We start from the raw sequence: 10,847 nt of genomic DNA on the forward strand, positions 1-10,847 counted from the left end.
GACTTACCCTCATGTGACCTGAGCAGTCCTCTTAACTCTCGAGCCTTTGCTGTCCTCATGTGGACGGGAGAGATGGACACTGAGAGCATCTGCCATGCAGAGTGGCTGTGCAGATGGATGAGGTGGAGCAGAGAGGAAGTTGGGCAGGGTCTGCTCTTTGGTGGGGGTGGGGAGCTCACTGAAGTGCTATCAGGTCCTCGGGTAGAATACTCATTTGCCCGAGAGGCGTCAAGAGCCTCAACACTTATTGGGCACCTCATATGTCCATGACTACATGGCCGACAAACAAAGCCCGTGGTTGTTGCTGCCTTGGGGGAATGTGCATCTGAAAGAGGAGTCAGACCCCAGGATAATCAGAATGGTTGGAAGATGCCCCTTGAGATGGTCAAGCAGGAGCCGAGTTCTGGTGTTTGGAGGAAGTGAGACTGGGCTGGGAGCAAATGTCACTATCCCGCGCCATAGTATCGGGTCCTGGGTCATCCTGAGCTGGGTGCCCTCAGGGGACACAGGCAACACCCAGGGACTCCCACAAGCCTCAGGCCACATTCTCAGCTTCCTGAGCTCCAGCTCTCACCACTGACCCAGCCTGGGACTGGGGGCTGTGGACACTGAGCTGGGCTGTGGCAGGGCTGGGTAACACTCCCTGTCCTCCCCAGCATCTGTTCAAGAAAGTGATGCCCCGCCACTTCCTGGACTCCATCTGGTCCCAGTGGGACAACAGGGCCAATGAGTTCCTGGCACCCACCATACATGCCACCATGACCCACTTTATCAGAGTGGTCAAATGTGTCATCACCACCTGCCTCGGGGACCCGACCATGACAGCCCAGGACAGGGCCAGGTTGGTGGAGCTCTGGATCCAGGTGGCCAAGGTAAGATGTGGGAGGCCCTGGGAGCCCCTCTCTGGAGTCGTGGGAACTGCCCCTTCTCCTTTTCCAGCTCTCAGGATTGAAGTTTGTGGTCTGAGCCTTTGCACAATCCTTAGGCCCCTCTTGCCAATGTCTCAATGACCGGACTCCTGGTCCCAATGGTGGGAAGCTCACCCCTTCCTGGGCTCCTTCCTTGGCTTGAGCTAAAATCCTCCTCCCTGGGAGTGTTCCTCATCAGGGTCTAGCTGTGCTCTTCCCAGGTTTCCAGAGCTTCTGTCTCATCCAGGACAGGGGACGTCCATGAGGTGACAGAAGCCAGAGGAAGCAGGGCTCAAGCTCCCCTCACAGCTCATTCCTTTCCCTTCCCCAGGAGTGCAAAGGCCTGAGGAACCTTTCATCACTTCATGCCATCCTCTGGGCTCTGCAGAGCCCCTCCATCCAGCGTTTAAAAAATACATGGCGACGGGTGTCCAGGTGCGTAGGCCTCTCTCCATGCGTCACCACCTGGGTGAACCAGACACTCCCCACAGGGCTGCCACTGCCCTTCAGTAAGCTGGGACCTCCTGGGAGACAGTGAACCCTGGGGACAGGGTCTGACCTGGTTGGGGGGCATGGAGTCTTTCTGTAAACTTAGGCTAGTGGTTCTGCTTTAGGAATCAGTTTCCCTAAGTGCCAGAACCTGGCTCGAACTAAATTGAACGTTTTCAAGGGTTTGCTTTGCAGCAACAGAACTCTCTGTCCTCCTGAAATCAAGACTGTTTAAAACAGATTTGTTCAGTAGATAAGAGAACGACGGCCCCAGGTGACAACAGGAGAGCTCCCTCCCCAGTCCCAGAGACCTCAGGGCTCAGAGGACACGTTGAAAACGCTCATCCAGGCTGTCTGGATAATTCTGGGTTTTCAAACAAAAGGGATTTACCCTTAAACCACCCCACAGTGTTTCTTTCCTTTTTTCCCTCCTCAGGAGGAACTGCCAAAAATTTAAAACCTTGTGCAAAACGGACCAGCGGGAGAGCAGGAAGCTGCTCATGGAGGTGCGTGGAGGCTCGAGATCTGGAAGGAGGGGAGGTGAGGGGGGAGGAGGGACCAGGCAGAGTGTGCTTTGGTTAGTTTTTCCCTGAAAGTTTCTCTGAGACATAACGGTCTGTCTTGTCCATATTGACAGGAAGCGGGGGGTGTGAGCTGCAGGGGCAGGTGGGGACTGTTTGGGGCAGGAGGCCTTGGTCACGGGATAGAGTGGTGTTGGTTGGACTGTTCCAGGAGGTGAGGAGCCGGCACAATGAGCAGGTGTCTAGCTTCCATGCGGGCCCATCAGCTGGCTCTCATCTTCCTCCAGGCTGGCGGGTGGATGGAGTGGGTGGGGGTTCCTTTCCTCCTAAAGCAGCCCGGTCTGTCCTCAGGAAGCCAGGTCCCTGCTGCTCCTTCTATCTGTACTGCACCTCGCAGGGAAGGGCACCCTGCCTGCCCCAGGGACGGGCACTGTGTGATCACACAGACCAGGTGGACACAGGGGCTGCCCAGCCTTGGAACGAATGGTGGATCTGGCACAGCACTGTGTGCTCTCTGGGACTCTGCACTCTATCCCGATAGTGGTTACTGCTGAAAACTCAGTGAGAGTCTCCCCAGGTGCCTTGTTGACAAGGATACACCCCAGATGGCAATGAGAATTATCGGGGAACCTACAGATTCTTAATGGACTTTCCTGGCAGGACATTAGAAGGTTCCAAGTAAAAAAGGATGCAAATGTCACCATCACCCAGTGCTCTGGTCGCCCCCTACACTGTCACTCAGATGTGGCACAAGGGGGTCCCCTTCCTGAGTGAATGAAGGAGGAGTTCTGTGCAGGGACCATCCTGAGGGGATCCTAGGGAGCTGAGGCCTTTGGCATGGCCTCAGGTCCAGCTGGAGTCAGAAAACCCCAGGGGTTGGGACAGGCAGAAGCCAGTTGGATATGCCCCCTGAGAGACCTTGTGCCTCCCGATCCATGGCTCAGGCTGACTGAGGGCCTCAACACACCCCGAGAGTCCAGAGGACAGGACATTGGTCCGAGGTGTGTCTGGAGGAGGAGTGAAGGCCAGGGGCCAGGGCCTCTGGCTGGGAGTGGGAGCGGTCTCTCCTCTGTGGGCCCCTCAGCAAGTCACCACCCCTCTGTGGGCCTCGGTCTCCTCATCTGGGAAATGGAGGGAGATGATCTGTGGTGCAGGCCTCACAGAGGTGATGAGGTACTAGGGGGAGAGGAATGTGCAGGAGCTTTGTGCTCCTCCTCCTCGAGGGGGGAGGGGACAGCACTGGTGACAGTCAGATGACACCGAGTCCTCAGGGGACCCTGGGAGGCATGGGAGTCCTCCTCACACTTTCTTGATGAGGAGAGAGGCTTAGGGGCCTGGGCAGGCCTGAGGGCACAGAGGAGGGAGTGTTGGAGCTGGGAGTGATCTAGAATCAGATCACTCTGGAATGGGAGCCGCCATAGACATCAGATGTCCAGGGTCCAGGATCAGGGGCCTGGGAGACACGGGGAAGGTAGCATGGCCTCCCTGAGCCTGTCCTTGACCCTGCAGGAGGTGAACTCTGTGTGGGCCACCCTGCAGATGGACCCCCAGGGAGCCCAGGAGAGGCAGCAGCAGCAGGTGAGGGGGCCTGAGGGGGAGGGTCCAGGTGTCAGAGGCGGGGGTCTCCCCCCTCACGGCTGGAGGGCTCCCCAAGAGAGGGGTCCCTCCTCCTCCAGCCCAGCTCCTGGAGCCCCAGAGCCTGAAATGCCTGCACTGGAAGTGACCAGGAGGAGGCCTGGAATGGCTGGGTGCAAGATGGATTTGCGGGGGGAGTGGCAGGGACCGGACACCCTGGGATTTGCCAAAAGCCGCCCCTGGTAGCTGACGGGGGACGTTGGGTGGTCCTGGAGGGTGCAACAGGGGGGAGGCTGCTGAGGGTCCTAGGCTGCTCTCTGTGGGAGTCTGTGGTGGGCAGGAGGCTGGGGTGAAGGGATTTGGGGGAGGATCCATGGGGGCACCTGAGAGCTGGGACTCATCACCACTCCCACCCTGATTTCACAGGGTGTCGTCCCCTTCCTGGGCACGTTCCTCAATCACCTGAAACTGCTGGACATTGGGATGGAGGATGATCTACAAGTGAGTGAGCCTGGAGGTGGGGCCAGGGAGCAGGATCCTGTGGTTTGGGAGGCGAGAGCATTGCACTGGGCCCTGAGCTCTCTGTACCTGGCAAACCTCCTCTCATGAGAGCCTCATGGCCACCCCTGGGAGCTAGGGAGTCAGAGTCAGGCCCGTCTTAGCGATGCGTGAATGGAGGCTCCGCGTAAGCCCCCCACCAGGTTCTCAGGACTGGGGAAGCTCAGAGCTGCCTGCCTGCAGAGCTGCAGGAGGCTGTGTCTGAGCTGGACTCAGCCTCCCCCTTGGGCCCTGTCCCTGGGGGAGAGCCATCAGCCCCTGCAAGTCAGGAAGCACATCTGTGGTCCAGCTGTCCCTTCTTGCCTGAGGCCTCAGTCTTCCCGTCTGTCATCAGAAATGGGTGGGCTACAAGGTCTCTGGCCTCAGCTCCCCTGTCCCTCCTGCTCTTGAGCCCAGAGCCTGGCCCAGTGTCAAGTTCTCTTTGTGGAAGGTCTGCCCTCTGCTGGGCACTGACAGTCCTGCAGCCTGAGAAGGGATGGGGTGGGGCTGGTTATGGACTTAGGGGGCGGTTACTGATGGACATTGGCTGTCTCCCTTCCAGGGAAATCTGGTGAACTTCCAGAAATGGTGTGAGGTGAGCAGCTGTGGGGAGGGTGGGGAAGTGGAAATCACAGACCTCCCGTGGCAAGAGGTTACGTGTCCTCATCCCTCGGGTCTTACATTTGTTGGGACAGTTAGACGCCACAAAGCTGGGGATCCCATCACGTTGGCAGGTGTGGGAGGGGCTGGCATCAAGGACACCTTCCTGGATGAGGAACTAATTCAAGGCAACTGTGAGGACAGGCAAGTCCTGAATGGAGTAGGAAGGAAGGAGGGTTCCCATGTGAGCACAGACCCCAGAGCAGATCCTCACTCCCCACCATACCCTGGCAGGGTTCCCCACCCGGGGCCTGTCTGCATCCTGTCCTTCCTCCCAGAAATACAAAGTCATTAGGAAGATCCAGCTGCTCCAGCAGGCTGCAAGTGCATATGACCTGAATCCCGAGGAGCGATTTGGGGCCTGGTTCCAGGCCATGGAGCCCCTCAGTGTTGATGAGAGGTGAGGGGCACAGGAGTTGGGTGAGGGCAGGCCAGACTCTCTCGACCGGCCGGCTGCAGAGCGTGCAGCCTGGCTCCCTGATCAGCCCCAGACCTCATTGGGTGGTGACCCATAGGGCACCGGGACTCAGCTGCTGGCAGGCTCTGGGAGGGACACCTCAGATGCGGCTCCTGGTAGCTCACAGGCCACTCTGTCCTGTAGCTACTGCCTCTCCTGCCGGCTGGAGCCTGCACACCAGAAGGCGAGCAAAGTGCGGCTCTTCAGGAGAAAGAGGAACCGGACATCCTCCAGTTCAGGGCCGAGTGAGTGTCAGGAGGAGCAGCGACTGAATCCAGGCGCTCAGTACAGCTTCGGGCTAAGCATGGGCCTGGATCCCAGCTCCAGTGCTGACCAGGCCTGGGACAGGCCGCTCCCCTCTCCTCTCTGGGACTCGGTTGCCTCCTCTTAAATGGGTGATGCTAAATGATGCCTCCCCCATCAGGGACAAACGGGGTGCTGTTGATGGACTGAGCACTCGGCACAGGGTTTGGATAAGAGTGAAGGGGGGCAGGGAGGTGTGCCGTGAATCTCAGGGAGGCACCCCAAAATAGTCTGTTTCTTCTCTTCAGCCACCGTGCCCTTGGCAAGGAGCCATAACCCTCTGGAGACCACAAGTGCAGCTCGTCCTGAGCAGCAGGGCCACTGGGACCCTCGGGGTGCACCGGGTCAGCTCTTCCCCCCCCACCCCAAGTGAAGGAGGACATCTGAAGACTTTCCCTGGTTTCCCCTAAAGCCCCAGACAGAGGGCACGACCCCCCTCCAAGTCCCTGACATCTCCACCCCAGGGACTGTTTATCCATTGAGGAGGAGCATTAGTATATGTTTAAGAGTAAATATCAGATTTGAATGTTTCAGTAAGTTCTGTTTCTGTCACAGCCTGGGTGTTGTGGTGTGGTTCTTTCACTTCTTATGCTCATGTAAATGAGACACAGAATCTCACATTCCGCCTTGAATTAAGAACTCATGTATGGTCAGAGCTTATGGTATGTGGGAGAAGGGAGGATGGCCAGTCCCCTCCCTGGCTACTGAATGACACTCTCAAGTCCCCCTTCCTCAGAGGACAGGTGGATTTCAGTGTGGTTCCCCTGGGCCAGGAGCAGAGACAGCCCCTCAGATCTCCCTGGATGTAGAGGTTGGAGGGACTTTCCCAGGCAGAGCAACAACCACTGAAATGTGGGTGTCTTTCAAATACCACTTGCCAGGACCATGTCCTTCCCCAGGGCAGCGGCTGTCTTTCTACAGCTTTCCAGGAAGAAGGAATGTTTTCTGCTTCTCCCATTGAGGTTTCTTTTGACCAAATATTGGAAGTTACCGTTTTCTAATCAGTCTCTGGATTTGCATCAACACTAAATGAGGAAAAAATGTAAAAAGATAAAAGTTTGCATGTGGAAAAGACAAGGCCAGAGGAAGACCATGTGCTGATGGAATAAGGGCCGACAGGACATCCCCATCAGGCCGCCTCTAGGGCTCCCTGTTCACCCTTCGCCTAGATTGGAATCCTCCTGGGATCGTGGCCCATGCCATGGAAGTCCTTTTCCCACTTGTTTCATATCCAGAGGAAAAGATTCATGATGCAGCTTTTAAACCTACAACAGGACTTTCTTCCATAAACCTCACCACTCCCTGTGAACTAGGATTTCCAGCATCCCCGCACTTCCTTATATGATTCTTTTTGGGCAGAAATTCCCTAGAAGGCCCCCAGCCTCTCTGTCAGGTACATCGTGGCCATTCCCCCCTGGCTGGGCCTGATGGATCAGGGGTGAGCTCTGGTTTGCCAAGATAATAGACCTTAATCCTGGCCACTGAATGACCCACACTGTCCATTGCTGCCTAGGGTGACATCTGGGACCCTGGTGTTCTGAGGTCCATGGTCTCAGACAATCACTAGTTTACACACTCAGTCGTGTTGTTACTGACTTGTCCCAAAGGGGCAGCTGGGCCTGAGCGCACAGAGCACGTAGCCCCTGGGATGACTGTGTTCTTTTCCCCAGTCTGTGCTGTGGTTATGTGGATGTGTGTTACAGGGCTGTGAAACTTGCCTGTTGGGAGTTTTTAAAGATGAGGCACGAGAGCGGCAGGTATAGGAGTGGGTCCAGCAGGGGAATGCAACCCATCTTAGACAACACAGACACAACAGACACAAACTTACCAATTAAAATACTGAAACGCTTCCCACATGGGTGGTAAACAGACACTACTCTGAGCTCACCCCGAGAACCCACCCTACGACTAGGAGCTAAAGGGTTACCACCCGGCATTTTGAACATCATGCCCTGGAAACACCCTGTAAGACAAGGGCCATTGTCTTGAATTCCTTGGTACTTCTTCCCCCTCCTTTCTGAAGGCTGCAAGTGTCACCCAGGGACGCCTTTTCAGTTCAGCCAGATGCAGAGTAGAAATCCTGGTTCCCACAGCACAGGCCCTTCCTGCCAGGGCACTGCCATCCAGGAAAGAAAGAATTCACACCTCGGTGTACACAGGCATATCCCACCCAAACATCAAGATGCATGAACTAGTAAGAGAGTAAAAGCCACTTCAGAAACACATCAACCAATTGCAAAAAAAAGGGTTTTTTAAAGATCCTGACTCAAATAAAATGCAAAACCAGGAAATCACCTTGAGAAAACTGGGGGACTTTGGATACTGACCAGATAGTTGATTATAGGAACGACACTTTTATTTTTGTGTGTGATAACATTATTGTGTTTGTGTTCAAAAAATCCCTCATCTGTAAGAGAAACTGAAAATATTTACAGCTGAAATGATGTGCTCTCAGCCATCTCAGCTGGTTAACTCTAGCGGGGTGGGTGTGAGGATAAACGAAGCCAGATGGTATACGAGTTGACAATTTTTGAAGCAAGTGACAGGTTCACAGAGGTTGATTTTCCTCTACTCTGAGATTTAGAGATTTTTGAAAACTTTCAGAACACAATTTTGATACAAATAGTATACTCAGTGTTCACGTTACAATGTTACAAATTAAAACATTAATTGAAAATATAAAGGAATGCTTCTCCTTCCTGACCTAAGGAAGCTCTCTCTCAGTCTCGTTCTGTGAATGACCTGATGATGCCACCAACTGTTCACTTACCACATGTTTGTGGAGTAATTCCTATGTGCTCTGTGCTGTGTGCAAGGTGAACACATTTCCACGACTCTGGATCTAGTGTGGGAAGGAAGGCAATGAGCCTGCTGCCAAGGTTCTCTACGTGGAAAATAATGCCTCCAGGGGGTATGCTCATTTTTAAGATTCCAAAATCAAAGCTACACAGGTTTGCCAGGTAACAAACAAGAGATACTTAATTCATGATATAGAAATGACCTATGTCTGAATTAACATGTGACAAAGAAGAGAAAGATTGATGGATTTTATGTTAAAATTAGATGCAAAATCATAGTTCTGGCCCCTGGCCTAGTGGTTAAGTTTGGCAAGCTCTGCTTTGGCAGCCCACGTTCTGTTCACAGGTGTGGACCTACAACACTCAGCAGCCATGCTGTGGCGGTGACCCACATACAAAGTAGAGGAAGATTTGCAACAAATGTTAGCTCAGGGTGAATCTCCATCAGCTAAAAAAAAAAAAAAATTACATGCAAAATCAGAATAATTTATGGAATCAGATTTAATATATATTAAAAGATAAATCTCATTCAAGTAGGTATCATCTCTTCATTGAGTTAACACTCAATGAAAAAACAGATATAAGTTCAAAACACTAATTCCTCAGCATCGATTATCCTATCAATTTTAATATAAAAAGGAAGAAAAATCATGGTAAATAAAAATTGATGTTATCATGAAAGGTAAAGATCACGGTGGACGTTACAAAGAGATGGTGTGATAGTCAAGCCTGTCTCATGGGGAATTTCTCAACCACATCACTCTCTTTTTCTTCAATACCGATGTTGCTTTCCTCACTGTGTTTTCAGGATGCCTTTCTTGGCTCCTTGCTCTCTCTGCCTCCCGGGCAATCTCGTCTGTCCTCAAGGCCACGGTCACTCCCTCCCATGCTTTTCTTCACTTTCTGTGTCTGTCTCCTGATATCTCCAAAAGATGCTCGTTGCCTGCAGAGGGGCTATGAGAGACCCAGACCCAAACCAGGACTCACCTCTGCCCAATATGGACACTGGCCAGGGGTGGGCTCAGGGCTGGTGTGCAGACCCCTCAGCTCCAGCCACAGCCCAGGGATTCACCTGGACCCCCCAGTGCAACTGTTTTTAAGGTATTTGTGAATCCAAAGGACTTAAGAGTTCTCCTTCACTGCTGCAGGCCTGGAGTCCCTGCAGTCTCCTGTATCCACAGACTTGGTCTCCTCCCATTGACTGCACATGACCTCACTGCCAGGATGGGAAGTGATTCTAGTAACTGACCTCTGGAATATACAGCTGCTCAGCCTTCAGACTGTATAGAACTTCAGTTTTCTACTTGGTTTTGTTTCATGGTCTCCTTGTTTCTACTATGAAGTTAGGACATATTTTTTGAGCTTTCTCTTTAAAAACAGAATAAAATGCAAAATTTAAACGAAGAGGAGGATGAAGACTACCATCCATGGAGAATGTTCGCAGCTCATTTGGATATTGCACCCTCTTTCTCTCCCTGGAGAAATGTGTCTCAAATCATACTGTCCATTACAATCATTGCAGAGTTTTTATAACTCAGATTGCTGGAACTCAACCCAAGTAGGTCTGGGGAGGCAACAGAGAATTTTCATTTCTAAGACGTTCCCAGCTGATGTTGATGCTGCTGATATAGGCATCACACGTTGAGACCGGGATTCTGGGACACTATCAAGCTGATGTGTCACTATCACTGCAAATCCAGACCAACTTGCCTCCTCCATCTTGCTTAAGGATGTTATTCTCTTCCCTTCTCTATCATTGTCAACTATACACAGGCTGGTACCCTGTAACCTACGTTATTGGGACACAGAGGTCCAAGGACTCCATAACTCCTTTGAGTGTCCCATCTCTAATGAAATCACGCACTCTTCCACCCTTAGATACTCACTTCCACACCCAGAGCCTGTTTTCAACCAAAATTCTCCTGCTTGCAAATCAGTAACTCAGAAACACCACATTCCCACCACAAATTTCCACATTTCTAGTTTTTACACAAAGAACTCTACTGTATATAACCATTCTTTAAGAAAATAGTTTACTCCAGTTAGAGTATCTTAACAAGGCTCTCTTCCTTCTCTCTTCCTACTCCTCCCTATTAATCTTGGATTCTGTGGTCCATCATTTCAATAACCCACTGACCACGCTCCCTAATTCTTTACTCTCATCATATCTGCCCTGCAAGCCTCTGACTTTGGATGATTCCAAATACCTGCCATGCCATGTTGACACCTGCACTGAGGATCACCGCTGAAGAGAGAGCACACGAGGAGCCTGGGGGTCCCAACAGAGAATCAACAGCAACCAGTGGGCCTCCATGCATTCTCTAATGCTTCCTGAACGCTCTGTTAATTTCTTTCCATTTCTTGAGTTCCGTAAAACTATTTTCTCTTGACCTACTTCATATCTCACAGACAAATTGTTAACCACCACACAAGAACTATTTCACTCTCTAGTCATCAGATCTAGAAATTTTCCTCATAAGCAATTCATTCATCACACCATTTCTGTTGTTTTATACAGATATATTTCTTTCTTAGCTAAAACCATTCTGATTTTCATCTCATCTTTCCATTTCAATGACCTTATGCTTTCAATATTCGC

At 52.0% G+C, this 10,847-nt stretch overlaps 1 protein-coding gene across 1 annotated transcript; it reads left to right on the forward strand.

The window, feature by feature from the left end:
* Nucleotides 1-1,776: 1,776 nt before the first annotated feature.
* Nucleotides 1,777-5,980, forward strand: LOC147911144 (ral guanine nucleotide dissociation stimulator-like). Its single transcript, XM_087428501.1, has 6 exons — nucleotides 1,777-1,903; nucleotides 3,428-3,496; nucleotides 3,920-3,994; nucleotides 4,969-5,090; nucleotides 5,292-5,392; nucleotides 5,699-5,980. The coding sequence occupies exons 1-6, from the start codon at nucleotides 1,898-1,900 to the stop codon at nucleotides 5,821-5,823; spliced, it is 498 nt and encodes a 165-aa protein (XP_087284627.1). The 5' UTR covers nucleotides 1,777-1,897; the 3' UTR covers nucleotides 5,824-5,980.
* Nucleotides 5,981-10,847: the final 4,867 nt, after the last annotated feature.

Source organism: Ceratotherium simum, unplaced genomic scaffold (genome assembly GCF_057802395.1).
Source record: "Ceratotherium simum simum isolate JZ-2026a unplaced genomic scaffold, ASM5780239v1 HiC_scaffold_59, whole genome shotgun sequence".
In the NCBI taxonomy this organism is placed as follows: domain Eukaryota; kingdom Metazoa; phylum Chordata; class Mammalia; order Perissodactyla; family Rhinocerotidae; genus Ceratotherium; species Ceratotherium simum.